The 27,965-nt window shown below is 40.1% G+C and overlaps 2 protein-coding genes across 5 annotated transcripts; one reads left to right on the plus strand and one right to left on the minus strand.

Moving 5' to 3' along the window:
* On the plus strand, positions 1 to 24,889 carry LOC104102087 (chromatin modification-related protein EAF1 B-like). Of its 4 annotated transcripts, XM_070177980.1 has the most exons (24): positions 1 to 349; positions 2,144 to 2,212; positions 2,324 to 2,523; positions 2,625 to 2,679; positions 2,760 to 2,857; positions 2,937 to 4,371; positions 4,485 to 4,604; positions 4,792 to 4,956; positions 5,798 to 5,989; positions 6,193 to 6,273; positions 8,205 to 8,262; positions 8,382 to 8,881; positions 8,987 to 9,040; positions 14,960 to 15,023; positions 15,110 to 15,306; positions 15,459 to 15,512; positions 15,611 to 15,691; positions 15,857 to 15,994; positions 16,071 to 16,187; positions 17,968 to 18,071; positions 18,190 to 18,402; positions 18,495 to 18,867; positions 22,447 to 24,086; positions 24,410 to 24,889. In XM_070177980.1, exons 3-23 carry the CDS (start codon positions 2,381 to 2,383, stop codon positions 24,004 to 24,006), a joined length of 5,802 nt encoding a protein of 1,933 aa, XP_070034081.1. In that variant the 5' UTR covers positions 1 to 349; positions 2,144 to 2,212; positions 2,324 to 2,380; the 3' UTR covers positions 24,007 to 24,086; positions 24,410 to 24,889. The 4 variants fall into 4 exon arrangements, with proteins under 4 accessions (XP_070034081.1, XP_070034080.1, XP_070034082.1 ...); XM_070177979.1 differs by lacking the exon at positions 2,144 to 2,212; XM_070177981.1 differs by lacking the exon at positions 2,144 to 2,212 and having other exon boundaries at positions 14,966 to 15,023.
* Positions 24,890 to 26,341: 1,452 nt separating this feature from the next.
* Positions 26,342 to 27,957, minus strand: LOC104104877 (trihelix transcription factor ENAP1-like). Its single transcript, XM_009613064.3, has 2 exons — positions 26,605 to 27,957; positions 26,342 to 26,490 (listed from the first exon to the last, which is right to left on the minus strand). Exon 1 carries the CDS (start codon positions 27,746 to 27,748, stop codon positions 26,693 to 26,695), a length of 1,056 nt encoding a protein of 351 aa, XP_009611359.3. The 5' UTR covers positions 27,749 to 27,957; the 3' UTR covers positions 26,342 to 26,490; positions 26,605 to 26,692.
* Between the last annotated feature and the right edge of the window lie 8 nt (positions 27,958 to 27,965).

A 27,965-nucleotide genomic window follows, 5' to 3' on the forward strand; every position in this document is an offset into this window, starting at 1 on the left:
GCAAAAAACGGCCCAAATTGACCCGATTTGAATATCCAGCCCACTACTCTGCGAGGACGAATAGAAGAGGAAAATAAGAAAAACGAACGAGAAGACGATCCAGGGAGCATTTTCAATGATCAAATACGCTCAAACATACGTATTTATGTGTTTATACGCACGTATTTTGCAGTTATAGAAGATAGGAACCTTATAGGAGAGTTTAATTTTTTTCCATGGCTTCTCAATTTCTAGGGCAAATGTGTCCTGCTTTGAATTGAAGTACCTAACCCTAGAAATTGGAGAAAGTTTTCGGGGCGATCCATTGCTAGCCCCATCTGCAATTCGGGTATAACTATTTGCAATTCAGGTATTGATTTTGGTTCACAAGCATTACAAACCCTAGAATTTGGACTCTGTTCATTTTCGTGCAAACCCTAGAATTTTTCGAATTGGTATTTTTAGGGTTTATTTGTTAATTGGGGAATGTAAAGTTCTGAATTTTCAATCTGTAGTTTTGCATTTTGCTTCAATTGTTCCTAAGTTTTGCATGTTCAGTGGTAATAAGAGCTTAATTTAATGCGAGGAGTTATTGTGTGAGCATGATAAAAAGTGAGATATCTCGTAGCTAAGACTCGTCTTTCTCGCGGGATTTTATCCAGAATGTTGAAGCTGCTGATCACAAAATGAATGTGCTTGCAGAAAATGAATGAGATATGAACACTAGTGCGCGGAAAATGCTCCCTTTTTGTGTCTTAAAATTGCGATCTGCTTTACTGTCCAATCATGCAGCATAATGAGCTTTTCTCCAACAGCTGCATTCGAGAGATTGAGATATAGTAACTGTTTGTTAGATTGAACGGTTAACAGATATCTATGAACTACAGCTATGAGCAATCAAATCCATGTAAATGCACCTGCACCCGAATGCAGAGTTTCTCTTTTATCATGTTAACAGGAAATGCTAAAAAAGGAAACCTGTTCGAGAATGTGCACATTTAGTAACTTATTTTTTGTTCTGTTTACATTTAGTAACTTATATTTTGTTCTGTTTTATTTCTCCTTAAGTTTTATCTGTTCTTTCTTCTTCCTCGTAGCACATGCCTAGTTGTCCGACATAAAACTGCTTTGCTCTGTGCAGTATTAACTCCAAAGATTTGTTCCTGTGGATATTGTCTCTTGCTTGCATGTGGTCATGTGCTGCTTCCCCCTCCCCTCTCCCAACACCACTAAAGAGAAACATTTCACTGTATTATGTCCAAAGGAGTTGATTTTGTTAGTATGTCTTTTGCCTGAGCAAGTATTATGTAATAGGTTAGCCATAGATCTGCTATAATTATAATTCCTTCTGAAACATATTGTTAATTTTTTTCTCTCCTTGGTAAAGGTGTTTCTGAGATAGTAGCCATATGTGGATTGCTCATAAGAATTCAACCTTTCGTCCAATCTATATACTTTAGTTAAGAACATGCTCTTTTTTTTTTTGCCCCCAGGGCCTAGCTCAAGTGGCAAAGGGTGGTGGATTTGTGTCTTAGGTCACAGGTTCAAGCCCCCACACCATGCAAAGCAAAGCCTGGTATTTAAGTGGAGAAGGGTAGAGGGGCGGGCCCATTATCCACCGAGTTTCGAAGGCTGCGGTTGGTCCAAAGGATCGGCCCCAGACGGATTTCTCGGTCATCAAAAAAAAACATGCTCTCTTTTTTTTGGCTTAAACAAGCACTTCGGCCAATGTGTTGAGTTATGCTGGGAATAAAAACTGGGTGTTACATATGATGTATAGGGACTTATTGCTTATACCATGCTGCATCCGAGAGCAATAGTTTAGCACGTAAATTCTATGATCCCCTGTGTTTGAACAGTTCTTTCGAACTTCTATTAACAAATTAAGGTAATTTATCAGAAGTCATGATGTCATTGATTTTCTTGGTATGTTCAAAGGGTTTCTCAATTTCATGAGCGTGAAAATTGCTGGCTATACAACTTTTTAATAAAGCTAGGTGAGATGGGAAGGGAAAAGCAGCACTGCAATTGTATGTCCAAGGAAATGCATTAGGCCATGCTTATGTGTTTGTCAAATTAAACACTCTTAACTGTAAACTTTAATGCCATCGTGTTCATGGAGGTACAGAAAGTGATAAGTTGGAAATTTTCATGTATGCTACAGCCAAACATATTCTTAAAGCAAGTCATTCCCCTTATCATATCCAAAGAAGACGTACAATTTTGCTAATAGGTAATGATACAAATCAAAAACATTTGTTGCTAATATATAATGATACCATTGTTACTTCCATTGGTGTTATTTTAATTTTTCAACGGCATCTTACTATTCTCTTGCTTGTAGGTATTTGATTAAGGATTATGTTATGGAGGGCAACACCCTGTAGCTTTTAAGGAGGTAATGCGTGGATGTAGTATTGGATCTGATCTCGTAGTCAATGCCGGGGTTGATTCCATGGGAGGATTTGTTGAAGGCGGAGTTGGTATTGGTACCAAAAGTTCTCCGCGCACAGCAGCAATTGAGAAGGTCCATGCAAAGCTAAGGTAATGCTAGCATACTCTGTTTTTTTCACCTGCCTATGTCGAGTTTTATGATTAGAAAGTACTCTGTCCATACTTATGGTGAGATTCTTTCTTGTTAACAGGCAGGAGTGTGATGGCCTACAGGAAAGGAGGAGGCAGTTAGAATTTCTGGAGGAAGTATGGAAGGCTGTCTAATTCTTGTTAGATGTTCAGATATTCTTTCTTGTAGCTTTGACATGACTGGATACTTCTTGCAGGGTGGCGATCCCCTGGAATTCAAATTGGGGGATGCTGTTTCACCTAGTGTTCAATCCACCTCACTGCCAGATAAACATCCGGATCATTTCGTGACCAGGTAATCTCTCAGGTGTTGTGTTACTGTTTCTTAATCCTGTATTGGTTACAGTAGTCTAATTTTCCCTTTGGCATTGCAGTGAAGTAAAAGGTAGTCGTGCAATTACCGCTTCACCTCATGGAGACTCGGCTGAAAGTAGCGGTCGACCTGGGGCTCCTCAGCTTTGTGAACCCAACAGTGCTGACAATCTCATGCTGTTTGACGGGGAAAATAAATTTGTTGGTAGTGATAGGGGCTGTAGACATCCCAGTAGGAGCAATGTTACTCCATCAGGGCAGTCCTCTAAGTTTAATGAAAGTCAAAATGCAAAAGAATTGGGTAACGCTACTGCTTTTGACATCCCCAGAAAAGCATACAAGCGAAGATACAGGCCCCGACCGAATCGCGACAGTGCTAGATCAAGTTCATCTGATATAGCTCGTGGTGGTCACGGCACGTCTTTGCCTTCACAACATTTTCCCAAAGAGTTAAAAGGACCGGTTTCTGATTCAGATAAAGACCAGAACTCTTCTTTGAACATTTCACGGCTGCCTAGTCCAAATGGTGGTATATCTCTCAAGTCTATGCCTTCTGATAATCAGGTGCACTTGGAAGTAGATGGTGTTAAACCAGAGTCAAATACTGGCTTTAAGAAAGACGATATGTTGGATACTGTTCCTGATGCCAGTGCTTCCAGAGGTTTGCCTGATGGACAACATGATCAGAACTCACTCACTGGTGTCCAGGAAATGCCTATCCAAGAAGCTCCTGAAAGGCCTCAATTGTCATTGGGAAAGGAAAGGGTAGATTCTGCTGGTCTTGATTGTCAGCCACATACATCTGAAAGGGAGGTTGATAATCAAGCTAGCTCCGTCCAAATGAATGGGTTCTGTAGTGGAAATGATAATAAGCCAAGCTTCCCAAATGAAGCTGAAAATAGTGGTGTAATATTGGGAACAAAGGGTTTAGATTCAGAATCTTCTTGCACCCAGACTAGCCTCAGTCTAGATGGACATAATGATTGTGAAATGTGTACCAATTTGAGTATTTTGGATTCCAACGGCGACTTAAACAAACAACTGGTAGTGCCAGAAGGGACGCCAGTTATCGGAAGTGATGTTAATGTAAAGAACGAGATGAAGGCTGATGTCAATACTTGTTTAAATAATGAGGATTTTAATCCTGGTCAACGCGATCACCAAAGTAATGGTTGTTTACCTAAATCACCAGAAGAACGTGTCAGTATTGTATCTAATTTGCAAAGTGAGGTAAAAGATAAACATATCCTGGAAAGAATGGAAGAAGTTGGCCCATCTGAATCGGAAACCGTAAGAAAATATAGTGTGCTTAAAAGGGACGATTCCAACTCCCAAAATATTTGTAATGTCGGTATTCAAGGTACGATTGGTTCCTGTATACCAAAGCATTCTGAGTGTGTATCACAGCCTAGAGTTTCAAATCTTGCTCCCGAGGGACAAGCACCTAGGATCCAGGTTGATGAAGACTCGATCTTGAAAGAGGCACATGTTATAGAGGTTGTTCTCTTTGACCTTTAAAATAATTCACATCCTCATCTACTCAAGCTTGCAGAGATCTTGCTATTACTTTTTTATCTGACGTTGTAGATCTAATGTAATGTAACAAACAGGCGAAGCGTAAAAGAATTGCAGAATTATCTGCTGTAGCCTGTCAACCTGAGAATTGTCGAAAATCTCAATGGGATTATGTACTTGAAGAAATGGCTTGGTTGGCAAATGATTTTGCTCAGGTGTGAGCTTAGTAGATCTTCGCCTCTAATGTCTCTTTCCCCTTTCTTCTTTTCTAGCTATGTGTCAAAATGCACAGTCCTGGATTGTTGGAACAGGATTTAGTTTTCTTTTGATTCTGGAATAGTATTTTCATTATTTCTTTCCAGGTTTAGGCACTTACCTGATTTAGAATATTTTTTCATGTAGGAACGTCTTTGGAAGATAACTGCTGCAGGTCAAATATGTCACCAAATTGCTTTTAGCTCACGGTTGAGATTCCAAGAACAAAATCGTAGTTGGGAGCAAAAAAGAGTAGCTCACAACCTGGCCAAAGATGTCATGGATTTCTGGCATTCTATCGAGGTATATAGGGTAATTTAGCACAATCTTAGCTTATTCTGTTTTCTTCCCAACGTCTATGTGTTTTTCAGGAAGAACATGCACTAAGGAGGCGAAAAGGGCTCATCACTGGTCTTTGTTATCTCGTTGCTAATTGTTTTATGCCCATCGGGTTAATATCCCTATTTGTTTATATGGACAGTTGTAGCTTCCTTCATTTCTGAGTGCATATTTTGCTGAGTAGTTGATATGATATGCTCCTTTCTAATCTCTCTGATGTAGGCATATGTAGGCATTTAGCATTCTCTGGTTTTGAGTTGATGCTTAAACACATGATTAGGAAAAAAAGATAGGGAGGACCAATAGGTTAAATTGTGTTTGTGGGATCTTTTGTTGCCTAATTATGTATGCTTTTCACATAATCCTTAAAAATAAAAGTCTGATTATAGCATTCACAGGATTTTCCTTGCCCTTTTAAATGCTTAGATCTGGTTTTGGTATGCTATTTAGTAGGATTTGACCGAGGATCCTAAATCTTGTGATTTACTTACCATGTAAATCTTTCCATTCATTTAATAGGGTGGACTAACTTTGAGTTGGTAGATTAAAAGTTCTTTGGATAGAAGAGCAGGTGTGATCTGATTTCTAGGCAAATGAAATTTATATTAGTTGGGATAGGCTTTTGGTTTGTTTCCTCACACTGTTAGCTGTCCATCTTGTCGAAATTAAATGAAACACAATTAGAGCAAATGTAAGCTACGAATTGAACTAAGTAGAACTTCTAGAAGTTCCTTTTGTAGTTTTTATCCAAAGGAAGAGAGGAAAGGGGGATATCATTTGATCCTTGTTATGCTTATTTCATATCTTATGGCAGGGGAAAAGCAAAAAAATGGAGTTCCCAAGAACTAAAAAAGATTACCCTATTGCTATTGGGAAGTATGCTATGGGATTTCTGAAGTACAATGACTCAGATGTTCCAAAAAGTCAAGCTGCGGCGCCATTGACTCCAGATAGGATATTTGACGGGGGAATTGTGGACACATCATCGGAAGACCATTTGACAGAGGTATGAATGTGTTTACATGTTAAACTTGAACCTGCCTCTCTTCTTGTGCTCCACTGATCTCTTTAAATCTCGTTTTGTTGTGGCATGAAAATATTTTAGACTTTTTCCTTACGGCTTAAATCAGTTCCTTCTTGGGGTTATACTCATTGCTCCTTGTTTTATTGGCTTATCATTCTAATTGATATTCATAATCTTTCATGCAGGAGAACCTCTTCTACTCTGTCCCGCTTGGTGCAATGGATGCTTATAGAATATCTATCGAATCTCATGTGCAACTCTGTGAGGTAAGCATATAGACCATTATAATTTGGCCAGCTTTACTTTTACATCTTCTGCAATATTGAATAGCAACTTGTGCTCCAATCATAACAATTTATTGACCTTTGTGTGAAAACAAGTATCAGCGACTCATAATCAATCATCCAACTTTTTTTATCCAAGGCCTTTTCAGGAAGGGAATCCAACTGAACTGACCTACATTCTTGTTGTGAGGACATTGCTTGGTTACTCAAGTTGGCTCTAATTGGTATTGGATGGAGCCATCCTACTGTTTTAGTCTTTTGCTCGATTATCCCTATATGGAGAAGTTTATCTATTCATGCCCAAGAGGCTAATACCTAAAGTAATGAGTGGACAGAGGGGAAAAGATGTATACTTGCTTTCTTTGATCTTATGATGGGCTGCACTTCTTGAAATTGAACTTGCTGACAAATGATGGTTTGCTAAATAAGGTAGCTTATGTATTGGGGAGAAATTGGTCTTGGAGTAAGGGAACCAAGTTAGATCAGTATTCTTGAGTTGGCTGTGTTTTATGGTCTCACACTTAATATATTTTTCCTTATAAAAAAAAAAAAATCTTTGGCTAGTGTTGGTCTTTGAGAATTTAGTCTTGGCATAACACCAGGATGCATGAAAAATATGCAATGTACCTTTGATTGGTAATGGAAAAAACATGGGGAAATGTGATCTCTTGCTCTGGCAGTATGTTTCAATGAGAATAACTTTTCCTACTTCACCATGTATCAAATAATATAAAAAAACTACTCCTAGCTTACTTTTATTGTCTTTAGGTTTGTGGTCAGTAGCTTGGTTGAGATCTTTTTGACGTTTCTTGAAGATCTATTTTATAATTGATAAGCTCAGTTATTATAGAAGGAAAACAAAAATATAATATCAGCTTAATCCAGTCAGCTTTGATTGTTTGGTTTTCTGCACTTAGGCTACGAATTGTGAAAAAGGTAGTTGTGTGGCTGCATTTCTTGCTCCCAATTGACGTTCTGGTGAGCGGCAAAAGCTCTAGCATCTTAGACGTCATTTACTTGAAAATTACATTTACTTTTTGGACATGGGGAATATGTTTTTAGTACTAAAGGCCGAAACTTAATGTTTTTTTTTTGATAACCGTGGTGTCCGGGCCAGCTTGCGCGAATCTCGGCTAATTCTACAGGATACTTGCTACCTCCCACTAGCAATAGGTTCCAGGTAACTCGGTCCATCAAGGCTTGGATAGAAGGGAAGAAATCACCTAGTATTTTTTGTCTCCGCTGGGAATTGAACCTGAGACCTCATGGTTCTCACCCACTTCATTGACTACTAGGCCACACCCTTGGATGCAGATTTTATGACTTTCATTGGAGAGTGGATCCACCTTTATATACTGAAGGGATGTAGTTTTTACTTTTTAGTGTCTTGTGACATATTTTACTCTTCAATAATTTTCATGTTGTTGCTTGACATAAGTATTCTGCATTTTCTGCTCTCCCTGATGGTATAGTTTGTATGTCTGATTTTCGGAACTCTAATCTGATGCATTCCCTACTTGTGTGCTATAACTTAATGAGTTTCTTCCACTGCATGCGTATGCTTTTGTTCTTCTGGTGGTAATATCTGTTTTTAAGACTGCTAATCCTGGACAGCAACATCTTACATGAATGAGTTGGTTTATCAATACCTAGCACTAAAAACACCACCATGCCAGCAGCTACAAGCTGTTAGAGATAAAGTAGAAAGAGTTGCAACTTTACTGTATATGGACAACCTTGTAACCTTGAAGGATTATGCTAGCTTTAGCTGTATGCTTTTATGTTTTCATCTTACTTGTTGATGCTGTGTATACAATCCAACCTTGTTCCTGTAAGGATTATGCTACCTCTTGCTGTATGCTTTTATGTTTTTTCCGTACTTGTTGATTCTGGTATAATATTTGAAATTCCAGAGGACAGGTAGTAGCATGCAAGAGGAGGTGGAGACATCTGCATGTGATGCAGTTGCAGGTATCTTATTTATTTTTATTTTTTGTATTTTTGGTGATTTGTCTCCTGCTCGTTCTGTTTTTTCCAGTTGCTAAATTTTTTGACCAATGAGTTTGTGCATGCATATTTTGGATCTCAAGATTGTGCAGGGGATGAAGGAGAAACAAGTGCATATCATAGGTCAGTTGCCTTAGAAGGTAGCAAATCATCAAGACTTCCCCAGAAGACACGGAAGATCCACCTGAAGGCTTACAGTGGTAGACCATATGATGTTGGTGCTGATTCACTATTTACTCAATGTGTGGAAAATAGAGTTGGCCCTCATCAATCTATGCTTCTGGGGAAACGACCAGCAAGCAATGTTAATGTGTCTATTCCAACCAAGCGTGTGCGTACTGCTTCAAGGCAGAGAGTTCTTAGTCCCTTCAGTGCATCAACAGCTGGATGTGTTCAGTTTCCAACCAAAACAGATGCTTCAAGTGGTGATAGCGGTTCATTTCAGGATGATCACAGTACATTGCATGGTGGATCTCAGATGAATAGCTTGGAAGTTGAATCTGAGGGTGACTATGAAAAGCATTTACTGTTCGACTCTGCTGAAGTATCAAAACCTAAAAAGAAGAAAAAAGCAAAGCATCTGGTACTTGACAAGTTGCTATGTCTCAGAAGATAAATTAAGGAATTTGAATTATATGCCGTGCACCTTTTCTAAGATTGCCAGCTGTTTGCATTCTCATTGTTGCAGGGTTCTGCATATGGGCAGAGATGGCATGTTGATTCTAATTATCAAACCAACCAGGTAATTTCCTTTTTCCATTCAACATTGAGACTCAGTAATCCGCTGAAATGTGATGATATTCAGAGGCGGACCAAGGATTTCGAAGTCGCTAATGCACCACCACTTTTAGTGTAAATCTATCATTTACCATAGAAACCAGATAAGGCCGTGCATTTTGTTGGGTTTGTCAGTTTTGGATTAATTTCTGTTCATGTTATTAGCTTAACCCTTACAGAATAACAATAAGTTCGATTTTCTCTCTCTTTATTCACATATATTGAATAGAAAAAATAACAAGCCAAGCAAGTTCCTCTATCAATTAGATAATTTGATGAAATGAATAACTCAATTTTGGTACGTTTTTTGTTTCAGTTAAATTAATTGACCTTTAAATTGTTGATATATTTATTTATCTCAAATTCTGAAGAATTCAATCTTTGTCTTGCAACTAGAGTTCCTACTACTAGCAATGCTATGATCTTGCATTCCTCCGGTAGGGGCAAGGAAAAGGTAATTACAGAAGACGCATGTCCAATTTCGTCACGGATTGGAGAAGTGGACATGTCCTTATGGATGGAGGATAAACTATTAAACTTTGGGAAGTTCTTAGGTGTTTCTTTTGAAGGGAAGGAAGAAAGGGTGCTGGAACTGTTGAGGGAGATTGAGCAACAACCTTGTTACGAAGGCGCGGGGAGGGAGTTGGGTAAAGGTGTTAATCAAAATAAAATAGGGGATGTAGTGGTGTATCAGAGAAGGGGTCGAGTGTGTGACATGGAGAAAGGGACCTCGTCAAGGGGGGGTGGGGAAATGGGGGCTATTGTTGCTTATGGAAGTTAAGATCCTTTCATGGAATGTCAGGGGGATGAATGACCCAAACAAAAGGGCCATCATCAAAGTGAGAGTTAGGGAGTGGGGTGCCAACCTAGTTTGTTTTCAGGAGACCAAAATGGAAGTTTTGTCGGATGCGATCGTGAGAAGTGTCTGGGGAGGTAGTTGGGTGAAATATGACTGGGTCCCTGCAGCGGGAAGTGCCGGGGGCATTCTACTTATGTGGGATGATAGAAGTTTGGAGGTAAAGGAGATTAGGAAGGGAGCTTTCTCTTTGGCAGCTCTCGTCAAAGATAGAGTGAGTGGGGTGGAGTGGGGAGTTGGGGGAGTGTATGGGCCGGTAGGGGAAGAGTCCAAAGTGTCTTTCTGGGAGGAACTTGCTAATATTATGGGGGAATGGGACATTCTATGGGTTCTAGGGGAAGACTAACACAATTAGATTCCCGGAGGAGAGATTAGGGTGCAATTTGATTTCGAGGGCCATGGAGGAGTTTTCTGACTTCATCAATGATCACTTTCTCATTGATCTTCCTCTGTCGGGGGAAAGGTTTACTTGGGCCAGGGCGGAGGATTCAAACTCAAGGTCTAGACTCGATAGATTTCTGATATCGTCCTCCTGGGACGAGCTGGTGCCGAATGTGTTGCAGATCCCTTTACCTAGGCTGACTTCGGATCACTTGCCTATCTTGCTAGATGGATGCAGAGGGAGGGGGGTCCGTGCTCCCTTCCGGTTCGAGAACATGTGGTTGAAAGTGCCAGGATTTTGTGACAAAGTGAAAGAATGGTGGACCAACTACGGGGTATCAGGGTCACCCTCATTCCGTCTGTCGAAGAAACTCAAATTGCTCAAGGGAGATATTATTAGGTGGAACAAGGAGGTCTTCGGGAGGGTGGAGGTCAAAATCAGGGAGCTTATGCATGAATTGGGGGAATTAAACAGAGGGGAAGAGGCGAGGGAGCTAGATGAATCTGAGAAAGTGAGATTGGGGGAGGTTAAGAGTGAAATAGTCGAGCTAGCAATAGCTCAGGAGACTAGTTGGCGACAAAAATCAAGGGCGCTCTGGTTAAAGGAGGGGGATTCGAATACTAAGTTTTTCCACAGGGTTGCGATTGCAAATCGAAGGAGAAACTTCATAGAGTCCTTAGTTGTAGATGGGGTGAGGATCGAGGGAGAAGAGGAGGTAAAAGGGGCGATAGTGGGGTTTTATGAGAACTTATACAAAGAGGAAGTTAGTTGGAGGTCTACTTTGGGGGGAATAGAGTGCAACCACATAGGGGAGGGACACAATGAGTGGCTAGAAAGAGCTTTCGAGGAGGAGGAGGTGCACGATGCTGTGTCGAGCTGTGATGGTGATAAGGCCCCTGGGCTTGATGGTTTCTCCTTGGCCTTCTTCCAGCTCTGTCGGGACACTGTTAAGGGGGAGTTGATGGAAGCCATCGAATACTTCCACGTGAATGGTGCTTTCGAGAGAAGTATCAATGCTTCTTTTATTACCATTGTGCCTAAGAAAGAAGGCGCATCTTGTATCAGAGACTATAGGCCTATCAGTCTAGTGAGGAGCATTTACAAGATTATTTCTAAAGTGCTCTCCAACAGACTAAAGAAGGTTCTTGACGTGTCTGTTTCGTCCTCCCAGAATGCGTTTGTGGAAGGTAGGCAGATCCTGGATGCTGCTATGGTGGCAAATGAACTTGTAGACTCCAGAAGGAAAAATAGAGAATCCGGATTACTGTGCAAGTTGGACCTTGAGAAAGCTTTCGATCATGTCAATTGGGAGTTCCTGGACTTCATTATGAAACGGATGGGGTTTGGGGAAAGATGGAGGGGATGGATCAAGTTTTGCATTTCATCAGTCAGATTCTCTGTCCTGGTTAATGGTAGCCCGTGTGGTTTCTTTGGCAGCTCCAGGGGGCTCAGGCAAGGTGACCCCCTATCCCCATACTATTCATTTTAGTGATGGATGCTCTGAGTAAAATGATGGATCGTGCAGCGAGTGGAGGCTTCTTGAGAGGTTTCTTGCTTTTTGCGGATGACACCCTAGTTTTCTGTGATGCCGATATGGATCAGTTGACCTGCCTGAAGCAGGTACTGCAGTGGTTTCAGATAGTATCAGGACTCAAAATCAACCTCGGCAAGTGTGAGATTTTCCCGGTGGGTGAGGTTGCTAACATTGATGCTTTGTCTCATGTTCTCGGATGCAAGATGGGCTCTCTCCCCATTACCTACCTGGGTCTACCATTGGGTGCTTTGCAAAAGGATACTACTGTTTGGAATCCAGTCATTGAAAGGGTTGAAAAACGATTAGCAGGCTGGCAGAAACGGTATTTGTCAAAAGGCGGTAAGGAAGTGCTTATTAAAAGCACTCTGTCAAGTATCCCTACCTATTACTTATCCCTGTTGCAAGCACCTGTGAGCATCACAGAAAAACTGGAGCGGCTTCAAAGGAATTTTCTCCGGGATGCGGCAGATGGAACTAGAAAGTTTCATCTAGTGAATTGGCAGACAGTCACTTCCCCAAAGAAGTGGGGTGGACTTGGAGTAAAAGATCTCAGGGTATTCAACAGAGCTTTGCTGGGGAAGTGGCTGTGGAGATTCGGGGTAGAAGAGCATGCTCTATGGAGGGAGGTCATAGCAGAAAAGTACGATTCCACGGGAGGGGGTTGGAGGACCAAGGCAATCACAGCACCGTTCGGGTGTGGCATGTGGAGGAACATCATGAAGAACTGGGAAGCTTTTTATGGCAACATCACTTACAAGGTGGGAGATGGAAGGAGAATCAGCTTTTGGAAGCACAGGTGGTGTGGAGAGGCTACTCTGAGGGTCTCTTTCCCCCACGTCTTCAGAGTTTCAAACCAGAAGGAATTGATGGTCCAACAAATTCGCAAGGAGCATGAAGGGGGATAGTATGGGACCTCTCTTTTAGAAGGAACATGCAAGATTGGGAGATTGCGGAGCTCCAAAATTTGTTGGCACTGCTATACGGGCAAGATATGCCCCATCCATCTTATGATTCTTGGAGATGGGGGTTGCGTGATGATGGCTTGTTCACCGTAAAGTCCTTCTACCAGAGTATGTTGGTGAGACAGGAGGCTACTTTCCCATACTCATCGATCTGGATTCCTAAGGCGCCCACGAAGGTGTGCTTCTTTGCATGGCTAGCAGCGAGGGGAGTGATCTTGACATCTGAAAATCTGCGAAAGAGAGGAATTACACATGTTAGTTGGTGCTACATGTGTAAAAGCTCAGGGGAAGAAGTTGATCATCTTATGCTGCATTGCCCTGTGTCCTGGGGTTTATGGAGGGCAATCCTGAATCTTTTTGGTGTTCAATCGGTGATGCCAAACACTGTAAAGGAAATGCTATATAGCTGGGCCGGTTTCCGTAGAAGCAAGCAAAAGGCGTGGAAGTTCGCCCCGTTAGCTCTCATGTGGTTAGTCTGGGGAGAGAGAAATAGGAGAGTTTTTGAGGGGATTGAGTCTCCGTTTTCACATCTTAAGAATAGTCTTCTATCTTTGATCGCTTTCTGGTGCACACATGTAGCACCTACTTGTGTAGAAGATTTGGCGTCATTTGTAGAGAATCATGTTCTGATGTAAATTCTCTACTTTTTGTATACTTCTTGTATGCGGGAGCTTTTTTTCTCCCTTTTGATTAATACAATTTACCTTATCAAAAATAATAGACTGAAAACAAGAACGGAGGAAAAGAAAAGAAAGGAAAAAAAGAGGTTTTTCTTGTTGAAAAGACAAAACTCTACAAAAGGACTTTAAAAAAAAAGAAGAAAGCAAAGAAAAGATAAAAGTAGAGGGGTCCTACTGGTTGAGAAAAAACTAGAAAGAAGAAAAGTAAAAAGGAGAAGATGAGTCCTGGTTGAAATAAACTTGAACTCCGGTTCTTAGTAAATCCGAACTCAAGCTTCGATGTGTAAAAAAATCTCAACAGGGCCTCCAACACACCACACCCCTTCGCTACTCATGACCCGGGGGGGGGGGGGGGTGTGTGACAGGTCTTTTATATAGGCTTTTTAGATGCACAATTTTTTTGCTGAGCCTACGGGTGCTTAGGCACCCTAGGTGATATGTGTAGGTCCCTTTGAAGATACTGAACTTGCTAGTTAGACCTCTATTAGGAAATGATCCACTAATTGCTGCCTTAGAATAACTTTATAATTGAGTTGTTTTCTTTTAACATAGTGCTTCAATCTTTTTCTTCCTTTTCTGTATTTTTTTCGTTAGCATGGGGTATTATTACTTAACATTCATGATCATTTTTTCAATCTTGTTCTCTTTTTCCAAAAGTTCCTGTCCAAGTTGGAAATAACTACCCCCCTTTTTCTCTGATGTGCTGGGTTGTTGATCTATCACTATGCATCTGTATGCGTATTTTCTTATTCCTCTTTTGATGGGGGCGGTAATCGGTTTTGTAGTTTCATGTTTTCCTCATCTTATCTTTTCTTGGCAAGTCTTTCTACATCTTATCTTAAGGAATTTGAATGAGCTGTTTTCTTACATAAACATACCTGGATTCTCCAGATTAAGCAAGGTTAGAATGAATGCTACGGTGCCTTTGCAAATGGCTGGGAATCATATATTTTATGCCCATATCTCTGAATATTAGTTGTATACCCTCTTTTACTATGGAAGCCTTGTTGGGGAGCCATATGATTTCTGCTGTTCAGATTAGTCAGAAGTTATTCATAAGTTCAATTCAAACTCTTACGGCAAACCAACAAGGGACGGCACCATACTTAAAATTAAAATTCGATTTCAAAAGCGTACTCAAATGTAATAAGATTTCTAGACTGCTTTCTGGAAAGTGTTCCATCCCATTTTCCTTGTTTTCTCTTTGGGACTGAGGTTATAGGAAACACAATGTAGTAAATGTCTTGAGCAATTGGATAATCAGACTAAAGTATGTTAGAGAAGATGTGATATTACCTCTTGATGCAATTCAAGAGCTGTCAGTTTTGGTAGCCCATATTTTAAGAATGAGATTGTTAATGTACATTTTCCTGATACCAGATTCTTTGGTAGCGTATTTAGTCGATGGTCTATATGTATTTGATGTAACATTTAATGTAATACTTGTTGAATTCATCATGAACTGTTTAGTTTCAGAGAGATCCTTCCAGAAAGAGATTGGAGAGCCATCAACTTGAATCAAATGGTAGCAGCGGTATAACTTATTCTAACTTGCATCGAATTTAGAGCTTGATATGGAGTGTGTTTCTTGTCATGTTAAGGGCTGTCTACATTTTGAAGGTTTATTTGGTCAACATAATGCAAAGAAGCCAAAGATGCTGAGGCAATCACTTGAAAATTCTTTCGAGAATAATGCCCCTATTGGTGGATCTATTCCATCTCCAGTTGCCTCCCAGATGAGTAACATGGCCAACCCGAATAAACTTATTAGGATGCTTAGTGGAAGGGACCGGAGTAGGAAAGCCAAAACTTTGAAGGTACTTAAGTTTATCTCAGCTAGAATCTCTTTCCTTCTTTCAATTTTGCCCATTTGTTTGCATGGATGCCGGTTTGGAGGTTTAGCTGATTAAAGAAAAATATATTAGATAATATCTGGAAAACGAATTTGATCATCTACAATCTCATGCAGATGCCTGCAGGACAGCCAGGTTCAGGAAGTCCTTGGTCACTATTTGAGGACCAGGTTGGTTTCTTATGCATATGATATGGACCTTCTTCTGCTTATTCGTACTGTAGTTCTTTTGGCTAGCATGCATATAAAAGGAATTGACTTCAAATTAGGCACTTGTTGTCCTGGTGCACGACATGGGTCCAAATTGGGAGCTTGTAAGTGATGCCATCAACAGTACCTTGCAATTCAAGGTGAGCGGTAGTTACGTGTTTTCATACCATCTTTTAGCTAGACGTACACAGAACTCGCTTTTACCCCATCTTGGCGTTCTTTATTGTGTTTAATGTTTCTTTTTTATCATGGCTTTTTTTATTACCTTTTCACTGCTTTTAAGCAGTCATGTTCAATTCATGCAGTGTATATATCGCAAACCTAATGAGTGCAAGGAACGCCATAAAATACTTATGGACAGAACTAGTGGTGATGGCGCTGATAGTGCTGAAGATTCAGGATCTTCTCAACCATATCCTTCAACATTACCTGGCATTCCCAAGGTTCAACATTTGTTTACTTCCGTTGTTTCTTTGAGCTCAAAGGTTTTTATAAATCAGTTTGAATCAACACATGCAGGGAAGTGCCAGACAGCTGTTTCAGCGTTTGCAGGGGCCAATGGAAGAGGATACGCTCAAATCGCATTTTGAGAAGATCATCTTGATTGGGAAGAAATATCTTTTACGGAGGATTCAGGTATGTTCTTGCACTAGCATTTATCTATAAATTGTGTCTTGGCCATGTTAGGTAAATTAACAGTTCTAGCCTGCCAGTTTAGCCTTTTTAGCAACCTTTGGTCAGCGTTGTAGGGTTGCAAAATGTGATTCGTTATAATTTAGTCAAGTCTCTGCCATAGTTTAGGTTTTTAATGTCTCAAATATGCACAATATGTTCTGTTGGTCGTCGGAAGTCTAATAAATTCAGCTCCTAGTTTAACTTTTGTTATGAAGATTAAATTGTTTTTCTAATTAGGAAATTAGGAAATGAAGTGTTAGCATAATCGACTTAGTTCGGAGAAGTGGAATAAGATTTTATAACATGCAAAGTGACCTAAAACTTCATAACATGCAAACTGGCCTACGATTTTATATCCTTTGCGAAGGTTAGTTCGGGATATTCTTCCTTGAAAACATGTTGCGTTATATGCTTTCAATTATTATGCTATAGGTCAACTCATCAATCAAGGAAGAGAGTGACATGGTATCATTAGTACCTGCCTTGTCGTGCAGATATTGATGACCTTTTTTTTTCCTGACGATGACCTTTTTTTTCCTGTGTTACAGAAAAGGAAACATCAACTATCTTATAACTTTTGGCATATTTCCGAACAAGAATAATCTAGATGCTGCCACAAGTTTTAAAATTTTTGGCTACAAACTATTAGAGTTAAAGGTGGCGTTTGTCTGTAGTATTTCTTTTTTTTTTTTTTTAATTTTTTTGGAATCCTGCAAAAAAAAAGTTCCTCAAACGTGTTTGTTTGAGTTTTTTGTAAAACTTTCTTGCAAAAAAATTCCGAAGACTTTTTAAAAGAAAAATTATTCTTCTACTCATAGAACACTTGCAAATCTTCAAAAACTACAACTATTCTTGGATGTTTAGTTATACAAACATTTTTTTCAAAAAGCTGTCCAGATAGATCCTTAATGGTGCTCTGATGCTTCCCATATAGAGTTTTTTCTGTTAATCTAGATGCTGTCACTAGTCTGAATTTGTAACCCCTCATCTTTGGGCAGGAGTTGTCAGATCTTGCCCAGGCAAAGGAGTGAGTGAGTGTCGTACGCTGTGCTTGCGGAGCTTTATATCATAAAAAGGAAAAGACTTATCACGATAACTTATTTTGCTGGATAATATACTTTCAACTCATTTCGATGTGATTAAGTACTGGAAAATTTTACTCCAACCTTATCGTGTTAATCACTGTGATTAAGTACTGGAAAATTTTACATTCTGACACAGACATTGAAATTTTTAATAACGGTGGTGTCGGAGCCAACTTGTGTATACCTGGACTAATCAATTGCGTACCCTACTCACATCACATGTATATGTACCGGATAAGTGTGTTTGCTAAGGCTTAAATAGATGGGAAGACTTAAGCTAGTGTCACTTCTGTTGGGATTCGAACCTTGGGTTCTAAGGCTTATTCCCAACTCGTTGATCACCAGGCCACCCCCTTGGAGGCTAGACATATCATGTTTAGTTTTCAGATTTTGGTACGAAGATATCAAAATTGTTGTGGAGAAATCAGCGTCATAGGATTGTCGATTACAATTTCCCAGTTTCGCTTATCCTAGTGTATATTGGAGAATTGGGTATAGTTGGACAAGAGAGTAAATAGTTGCAGCATTAGGGGAAGAGTACTGGATTCATTTTTTCAGTGTGTATGGACAGTCAGTAACCTCTTGTTCTCTTTATATTTGCTTTATATACTTATGAGTTCTAAGTGATTATAATGTTTAGTTTCTTTTTGATGAAGGGTGGTAACCATGATTTGAAGCAACTCCAGCAACCGCACGATTCTCACATGCTTGCTCTTTCCAAACATTGTTCAAATAATCTGAATGGAGGACCAATTCTTACGTAAGTTTATCTTGAGTGTAATCCAGAAGTCGGCCTTTTCCTATTCGGCCAAACTGAAGCTTGGATGTTAACTCTTTTTTCCCCTTTTCTTCTGGTCCACTATTTTGGTTTAATGAAGGCCTCTGGATCTGTGTGATGCACCTTCGTCTAGTCCAGACTTTCTTTCTGCTGGATTTGAAGGTCCACACTCAAGTGGGTTATCTATCTCGAGTCAGGGTGGAGGACCATTGGTTCCTGCGTCTGGTGCAAATTCTGGAGTGCAAGGATCCCCCAATATGATTCTTGGAAACAACTTTCCATCATCATCAAGTCCGGTAAATGCATCTGTCAGGTAATGAATGTTTAAGCTTAAAACTATGTATTGGCTCCTGTTATTTTCTCATCAAGTGCTGATATGAGTAATCATACTCTCGGGGATGGTAGATATGCTGTTCCGAGATCTGCATCTTTTCCAGTTGATGAGCATCAGAGACTGCAGCAATTTAATCAAATGTTATCAGTAGGAAATATGCAGTCCAATATATCTGCTCCTGGAGCTCTTGCAGGCAGTGATAGTGGTGGTGCTCGTACACATCCCAGCGGCAACAGCATGGGGACAATGTCTGGGTTAAATAGAGGTAGCCCAATGGCAAGGCCTGGGTTTCAGGGAGTTGCATCATCATCTGTGCTGAATTCTGGGAGCATGCTTTCTTCTGGGATGGTAGCAATGCCAAGCACTGTAAATATGCACTCTGGAGTGAGCTCTAATCAAGGGAATCCAATGTTGAGACCTCGTGATATCTTGCACATGATCCGGGTAAGTCAATTTTGGCTCCAAATTGCTCTTTTCCCCTGGTTAACATCTGTTATCGCACCATTGGTAAAGCTATAGTTGGTTGTGTTTTCTTGACTTTCTGCTTCAGGTTAGTGCAGTTATTAACTCATTTCATATATGAAAACTTCGAGTTTGTTAAACTTCATTATGAAATGATAGGTGAAAATACATTCTCCTCTCTGCAAGAAATTTCACGAGCTAAGTTAGTTTCTTGTCATTTTTAACCAGTAAACCCTGACTTTAGGCATCTATGCTGAATAAGTTCTGAAGTGAATTTCTTTGACAGTATTTGATACTTTTGCATAATAGTTAGTACTCCCCATGTTTGAAAAAGAATGAATCTATTTTCTTTTTAGCCCGTTTCAATAAGAATGAGCCCTTTCTAAATTTGGAAACAATTTATTTTAAACTTCCCAATTTACCCTTAATAAAATAATTTATAGCTACACAAATATCTATGGATTGTTTTAGACCACAAGCTTCAAAAGTATTCCGTTCTTTCTTAAACTCCGTGCCCAGTCAAATTGGTTCATTCTTTTTGAAACGGAGAGAGTATAAATTTATAACGGAAAAAATACTTATAAATTTATAAGAGAACACATCTGTGCGTTCAGTATGCTCTTTGGCCTGTCTTATTTAACTGGCAAGCCTAAGTATACCAGTGTTACCATGTGAAACATGGTTTCAGCTGGTCTACACTGTTGAAGCAGCCTGGGTCAAAATGATCGTGTTGAACAACATGTGAATTGAAGAAGTTTAATTAGACTAGCATGAATGTCCTGCAATATGAATTGTTTGTCGATTAGGTTCATTTACATTTGATAGATTAATGCCCATTGAAAAGTGGAGCTCTTTTTGGGGATTCTCGCGGAGAGCAAAGGAGGGGTAGGATATGCTGTTAAAAATCAAGCTGTTGCCACATTAGGAAAAAACAATATGGAGAAGGTGAAGGCAGTTAGATTTAGATGAGCTCCATCGAGAATCTTAGATTTTGTGACACTAATATTTTTTGATAACCGTGGTGTCCGGGCAGGCTTATGCGTACCTCGACTAATTCCACGGGATACCTGATACCAACTTTGTCACGTCCCAAACTACCCCCTAGACGTGACTGGCACCTAGCTAACACCACTTGCCAGGCGAACCCATTTCTCACACGTTTAACCATTTACACAAACACTGAGAGAACAATAAGTGCAGGTCTAAAAGCGTTAATTAATTACAAAAAAGTTACCAATCAATACCTTAGTCAATTGATAAAACGACCAACGGTCACTCAAATAATAATACTCTAACTCAAATCCCACACAGACCATGGAACATCTAACAGAGTGACATGAGTTTAACTGACAGGTATGCAAACCCCAAAGAGAAGGAAATAACTAACACAAATTAGATAAAGCTGCAGTGACAGCCTCCACAAACAATGCGGTGGCTCACCTCAGCAACAGAATCTGCCCGAACGAACTCTTCAGCCACTAGCTCTATCGTCCGCAATAGTACCTGCATAGAGATGCGGGTAAGGAGTGAGTTATACATAAATATAACCCAGTAAGATCCTCGACCCGCCACTTTGAATACCTCTGGAACAAGTGTTAGAAAATACAAATACATCACAACAAGAACGATATAGCAAATACGATAATTATACAATAGCTCAATATATATGTATCAACAAAGTTAATAAGAATTAACCAACAAGAGTACACACTAAGGACTTGTCATAATTGCAATGAAATAAATTAACCAACACATCTATGAGTCCATAACGGCACCACAATGCCTCAAATATGTAACGGAGCAGCATACACAATGCTCACTGAAGCATACACAATGCCCCAAATATATCAAGAAGCATACACAATGCTTGGGTGATGTACAAAGGCATACACAATGCCTCAACATCATGGCTCACAGCCGTATCAAACTATCAAACTCAACACCATGACTCATAGCCGTATCAAACTATAAAAACATCATGGCTCACAGCCGTATCACGCCATCAAACGACTTATAAAATAATTTTTTTTGTATTTTTCATAAAATAATATATTTGCGGCTAGTCTAAGACCACCGATTCTGCCAAGCGCATGCTTGTCCCAACACATGGACCAGGCAGAGAAAACACATTTTCAAAACGGGTTTTAGAAAAGCAAGCATCAAAGCTTAAAGTCTCACTTACTTCGCTAACAAGAAGTTTCCCAACCTTGCAACGTCTAGAACACTAACCAAACGACATTCAATGACCTCAATCTATACAAAATATTGATAAACGATATCACTTAATGGGTCACAACTCAATCTTGTTTTTCATAATTTCAGACTTAAAGCTAAATCTCAATGTTTACACCTCAATTTTTAAAGTGAAATTATATTCTAATATATCAATCTAAATATGATACTTAGCTTTAATTTCTATAAATTAGTAAGGAATATCAATGATAATAACCAGACTAAAAGTCAAAACCTGTCTATATCTAATAAAATAGATATTCGAAAAATTAGCTTAAAATAAATTAAGGTGCGATAGATTCCCAATTACTGCCGCATAGATACGCGAGAATTCTCTGTTAGAACTTCAATTTTGTATCTAATTCTAAGAGCCCATCATTACCGAATCATTGAAACCTATCATTATAAATGTGATCACTTCATCTCAATCCCATTGAATACGTTGTTGCAGTAAGAATTACATATAACCATACCTTGTAACTTGGCTTTCTCCACAAAGATTCTCACACAGTGATTGGTAATTGGAATCAAATAGTAGTCTAGCTTCTATGTATTCACGCCGACGTCACAACCTTTCCCCAATATTGTCTATTGATACTATTCTTTCTCAAAGAACCAGGCTATCAAAATATATTCCAATCCCTATGTCCTAAACTTAGTAGCATACGATATGGGCTTAGGGCCCCCTTTTTTATTTATTTATTCATATTATTCAAAATTACTACCTTGCTAATTAGCATGTGTAATTATAAATTATGCCCATTAATTAATTATTTGGTACACTATCTTATATATTATAATAAATTTTCTTTCATTAGTTCAGTATTTGACACAATAGGTATAAATAAAATTAATTCTCCAATTTCACAATTAATAAGTATATAAAAGTATTTCGGGTTATTACACCCTATTGGCAATGGGTATCAGGTAACTCTATCCACTAAGGCTTGGACAGATGGAAAGAAATCACCTAGTGTTTTTGCCTCCGCTGGATTTGAACCTGAGACCTCATGGTTCTCACCCACTTCATTGACCACTAGGCCATACCCTTGGATGCAGATTTTGACTTTCATTGGAGAGTGGATTCACCTTTATATACTGAAGGGATGTAGTTTTTACTTTTTAGTGTCCTGTGACATATTTTGCTCTTCTATAATTTTCATATTGTTGCTTGACATAAGTATTCTGCTTTTTCTGCTCTCCCTGATGGTATAGTTTGTATATCTGATTTTCGGAACTGTAATCTGATGCATTCCCTGCTTGTGTACTTTAACTCTCACCTCTTTGGGATTTTGGTTTGATGACACTGTATGTATCCTGCATTTGCAGCCTTCACAGAATCAGGAAGTTCAGAGGCAAATTCCTGAGCTCCAGAAAGGAAACAGCCAAGGAGTCCCTCCTTTTGGTGGGTTAAGTTCCTCTTTCCCTAACCAGACGGCCCCCTCACCTGTTTCATCACGCCCACTTCATCATCAGCAACCACATCCTATATCTTCACAGCAGCCACTTGTGCATAGCCCTCATCACCCTCATCTTCAAAGGGCCAGTCATGCCACGAACTCACACCATCAAGCTTACGCAATTCGCTTAGCTAGAGAGAGGCACCTGCAACAGCGGCTTTTACAGCAGCAGCAGCAGCAACTCTCACATACGCAGCCCCATCTTCCTATATCATCTTCACTGCAGAATAGTCCTCAAATCACTTCCCAATCTTCTTCTCCACCAGTATCACATTCTCCTTTGGCATCCCCAGCTTCAATGTCTCCAATGCCACAGCATCAACTAAAACATCCATTTCCAGCTCATGGGCTTGGACGAACTGCACAAACTGGGGGTAGTAGTTTAACTACTCAGATGGGCAAGCAAAGGCCACATCAGACAGGACAGCAGCAGCTTCAAAATGCTAGCAGACACCATCTTCCACAGCGCCAGCAGTCAGAGTCTCAAAAACAAGCTAAAGTTTCGAAGGGAGTCGGGAGAGGGAAAATGATGACACATCAGAACATGCAGATTGATCCCTCTTTATTGGATGGCCTTCCTACTGAGCAACTCAATCAATCTGCAGAGAAAGGTGAGCAAACCACTAAGTTACTGCAAAGTCAGGGAGTGTATTCAGGGCCAGGATGCAGCTTGGTCCAGCCTGCAAAGCAAATGGTGAGTCAGCCGCAGCAACCCCACTCTAAGATTTATTCTGGCCAAGTGCCTCCATCCAAAAAGCAGCAAATTCCCTCCATCCAACCTCTTGCATCATCGAGTGTATTAGGTCCTAAATCACCCCACCAATCTGTTCCATCCTCGGTTGTAGGTTCTTCCAACCATAGAATGTTGATGCATCCACAGCCGCAGGTGCAACTGCAGCCAAAGTTGATGACTCAAAGTCAAGCAGCTCTGCAAGGTGGGCTGCAACGGAGCCGGTCAGTGAATTCTGATCCACCAAAGTTGCAATCTTGTGAACCTCAAAGTGAGCAGCACAATATGTGCGACACTTCACAGATAGGTAAAACACCCCCGCAGGACTGCAACAGTTTAACTAATGCCACAGAGGTTTCTGCCCCAGGGGTTGCTCAAATGAAGGCTGCAGTCCCATCATTCGATTCAATTGCGACCCCACCAACAAATTCTGCTGGCAGCGAGACAGTGCCAGAAGTCATCCAAGGGGTAAGCCAAAGGCAATCTTCTGGAAACTTTTCTCCTATTGGGCCTGATGCTAGTGTTCAATGGAAGCAAGAGTCTTCCGAGTTACAGCCTCCCTCACCAGTGACCCAGCCCCAGTCAAACCAGCAACAACTACAGCAGCAGCCACCATTGCAACATTCAGATCAGGCTCAGGCTTTACAAGCAGGGAATAGAAGTTTGTTTGCTAAACACAGCGAATCTAGACCGGATTGAGGCACACTCAAAATATCAAGGATTGCTCTTTTCGCGACTGGTCGATTCCTTCGGCATGCCTTTGAAACAGGAGTTTACAGGTAATTTTTATTTGGTCTCGATTAGCTGGTGTTGATATCGGAAGGTTAAAAAAAATACTCCTACCTGAAATGCTTTCAAAGGAACATAACTTTCTACTCGTAATACCATAATTAATGTCAATTCTTAATACACCTGCAAGAATTGTGTATGATCAGATCCCAGTAAGACGAGTCTAAATGTAGTGACGTGCTTTTATGAGGCTTTAGATTTAATACTTCCCCTAGTTTTTGGTTGAGATAATTTAGGCTCTTGATTAATCCTATTTTCAACATGGCATAATATATAGTATAAGTTGTTCATTCTTGCTTATTTTATTGTTCAGACGAAGCTCATTGTGCCTGAGGGCATCGCATCAGGACGAGATGGTGAAATTCAAGGTTTTGCTGTCGTAGAGGATCATCCGCTTAAATTATGTGTTTTGTATAGTATTTGTTGCCCTAGAGGCCTCAGGAAGGGTAGGGACAGATGTAGAGGTAGGTGTACAGGCTCTCTCTCCTCTTCTTTTTTCCCCCTTCCCCCTTCAATTACCTCTCATTTTTTCTTCAAGCCTCTTGTTCCACCTGCTCACTAGGGGGATCCTATTTGATTTTGTCCCCGTAGATCATCCCATGTATTATAGCCCTTTTTGTATTCAAGGGGATAGCTATCATTTTTATGGCCAAAGGCTGTGGAAAATTTTGTAAATATTAGGCATGTGTATACTTCATATTTGTCATAACAGTCATCAGTCATGACTGCTCACCCTCCTGGGAGCTTGTGCAATTCTTGTAATTTTCCTATTAGCATTTTGCAAATCTTGAAATGGGATTCAATTGCGCATATAGGTAGGACAGCTCCTCGGAAGACTGAACTCAAAGTACGCAGAATTGGATCTTGGTCTGTTTGACCTTGTTCTTGTTAATCGTAACGAGGGTCCATTTTTGGAATTGGCTCAGTGAATTACAAGTAGACATAAAGGAAGAAAGTCTCATGCATGCCAATGGTAAATCTGAGACCTTCCTTCCAAGCAACTAATATCAGGATATCAGGGCCAGGAAAGATTATTATGCTATATAAATTCACTTGTGTGATTGTCAAATTCAGCATCATTAGTGGCAACGACTTTCACAGTGAAAGGTAACGGATTGCTTAAAGGTTATTTGTTTATTTAGACAAGGTGGGTTGCTCTGATGGTAAGCACCCTCCACTTCCAACCAAGAGGTTGTGAGTTCGAGTCACCCCAAGAGCAAGGTGGGGAGTTCTTGGAGGGAAGGATGCCGAGGGTCATTTTGGAAACAACCTCTCTACCCCAGGGTAGGGGTAAGGTCTGCGTACACACTACCCTCCCCAAACCCCACTAGTGGGATTATATACTGGGTAATTGTTGTTGTTGTCATGCTCTTACCAGTCTGGTCAATGAAACATTTGTATTCCAACTTCCAGGAAAGTCATATTAACTAAAATGTATAAAATTTACAAGATATTTTCTCGTAAAATAATTAACAGCTTAATTCCTGAAATTTCCCCTGGCTTCGTAAATATTAAATAGTAACTTGAACATGCAATCCAAATCCAGCAACATGGAATTCCAACTACTTGAAACTTGGTGCACTGCTCTTTTAACATTTCAGAATTTGGCGCCAAATCTAAATTCCCACGCAATCTTGAAGATCTTACCAAAAACTGCCAGCAATTATGGCATTTCAACTCTTTGACTAGCTTGCATATCAATTATACTTATCATTTGCGCAGCATAATCTTTGAACATACAACATAATCTACAAAAGTTGCCTCGAAATAAAGAGGAGTTACATCAACAGTATATGATATGCACTGCAAGAAAGCACCACACCAAATGGCAGATGGAGAAAAATCCACCTATCCCTAATCCCATATCAAGGATATGTAAATAACTGCCTGCAAATTTAGCAGTAAGAGCAACAATGAATGCAGGAACAAGCTAACTCTCAATGAGTTCCGTCAATACCATCAACCACTAAAAGTTTAGGCAACTGGATTGTTAGTAAGATTGTCTACAGCAAGCATCAGAATTCAGTGTCACAAGGTGAAATCATACTACCGTAGGGTACCAAGAACTGAACTTTTAAAAAGCACAAAAAAGTTACTGTCCCAATTCTAAGATCCCTCCAATCATATACAGAAATTTTATTCTTGATCTGGGCTGTGGGTCATACAAACAAGTTTGAATGTCACAGCAGATTCCAATGGAAAGTATTACCTATTAGAAAATGAGCAGAAAGAAAGCATCCTTAACTTTACAATTTAAAAGGATCCATCTTATTCCATTGTTACTGTTGCAACAGCAATTACAGATCTTCTGAATTTCTTTAGGTTAACTCAAATCTTGTCTACAAACTGAATCCTCCAGCAGATATGAACTCTACCACAGAAAAATCTACATTCCTACATAAAAGAGCAAAATAAATTGTAATTATTCCTAAGAATCATTAAGATACAAACGTTAGAAACATGGAAGATATCCCTAAATAAGAACATCGTTTTATGCCTAACACATACAAGTCGAATGCAATTTCCTCTGATGAACTTTCTTGTTCATTTTAGCATCAAAGACTATCTCCATCCCAATGAAATGTAACGAACGAGTTCAAAATTCTTGAGCCACCTTCACTTTCTTATGCGATCCAACGACCCTATTAATAGTATCAATGAGATTCCTCTGATTCTCAAGAATCATTTCCATTCTCCTCTTCTCCATCTCCATCCTATACCTCTCTGTCTCCTTCATCATCTCGATTTTCTTATTCTCCATTCTCATAAACCTCTCCGCAAATCCCCTTATTTCAGCAGCCAATTCACTCCCTCCAACACTCCCTTCATTCTCTTCATCTTCCTCCTCATCCACTTCTTCCTCAACGTCATCATCCTCGTCATCATCATCAAGAGCCACATTCCCAAAATACCCTTTTCTTTTCTCAATCATTGGATTCCTCATCCCCCTCATGACATCAAAGTTTCGATCTTTTTGTTCAAAAACATTGAAGTTTCGATCTTTCACCATCCTATTCACATTTCTATTATCAACAACATTCACATTCATACCCATTAAGCCCATTTCGCCACGAACAATATGATTAATACTTTTACACTTATTTTTCCTCATATCCATATAACTAAGGGCATCAACTTCATCACTATCAGTATTATTATCATAATAATACCTCTGATGATCAGCAGCAGTAGAATTCAGATTCGATATCGAATTCGAATTCGAATTCTGTTGACATTTCACCATGGCAACAGGATGGGCCGAAATAGGTAAAGGCCCACGCTCCATACGATCCATTAGGTCAAAATATTCCCATGAATTCGGGTAGGGTTTGAGTCTTTCGGCCCGATAACGTTTTCGGAGCTTCTCGATCTTGTGACGGCATTGGGTGGCGGATTTTGATGGCTCATCGAATCCGCAACGAGCTGCTACTGTAATGGCTACTTCTTCCCATTGGCTAGCCTTGAGCTGGCCTTTTTTTAAAGAATACCATTTTTCTTGATAAGCTTGGATTAAATTGAAAGTTTCCTGATGGGTCCATGGGAGAGGTTGGGTTTTTTTCTGGGGTGATGGGGAGATTTGGGGTTGGGGGTGGGTTGATTCAGGGGGTGGGAGGAGGAGGGGTGGTGGGGGAGAAGAGGAGGAGCTAGCCATGGATATTGAGTTTATGTGGAAATGTTATTTTTAGGTGTTGGGAGAAATAGGGATTTGGATGGTGGGGGGTGGTGGATTTATGTGGAGGGGGAGGGGTGGGTGGGGACGGCGGTGACAGAGGTGAATGGCGGTGGTGGGGGTGGTTGTTTTGGTAGTTGGTGGTGGGTGGTGCAGCCCATATGGGTGCCCATAGATAGTGGGTGGCCCAGGAGAAAGG

Source organism: Nicotiana tomentosiformis, chromosome 6, assembly GCF_000390325.3.
Source record: "Nicotiana tomentosiformis chromosome 6, ASM39032v3, whole genome shotgun sequence".
In the NCBI taxonomy this organism is placed as follows: Eukaryota; Viridiplantae; Streptophyta; class Magnoliopsida; order Solanales; family Solanaceae; genus Nicotiana; species Nicotiana tomentosiformis.

What these genes read in the sequence shown, in the direction of transcription:
- LOC104102087 (XM_070177980.1), top strand. Translation starts at nt 2,381, where the DNA reads ATGCGTGGATGTAGTATTGGATCTGATCTCGTAGTCAATGCCGGGGTT. An exon ending in CGGAAGACCATTTGACAGAG is followed by an intron (nt 5,990 to 6,192) that starts GTATGAATGTGT and finishes TCTTTCATGCAG; the next exon opens with GAGAACCTCTTCTACTCTGT. An exon ending in TGAATCAAATGGTAGCAGCG is followed by an intron (nt 15,024 to 15,109) that starts GTATAACTTATT and finishes TACATTTTGAAG; the next exon opens with GTTTATTTGGTCAACATAAT.
- LOC104104877 (XM_009613064.3), bottom strand. Translation starts at nt 27,748, where the DNA reads ATGGCTAGCTCCTCCTCTTCTCCCCCACCACCCCTCCTCCTCCCACCC.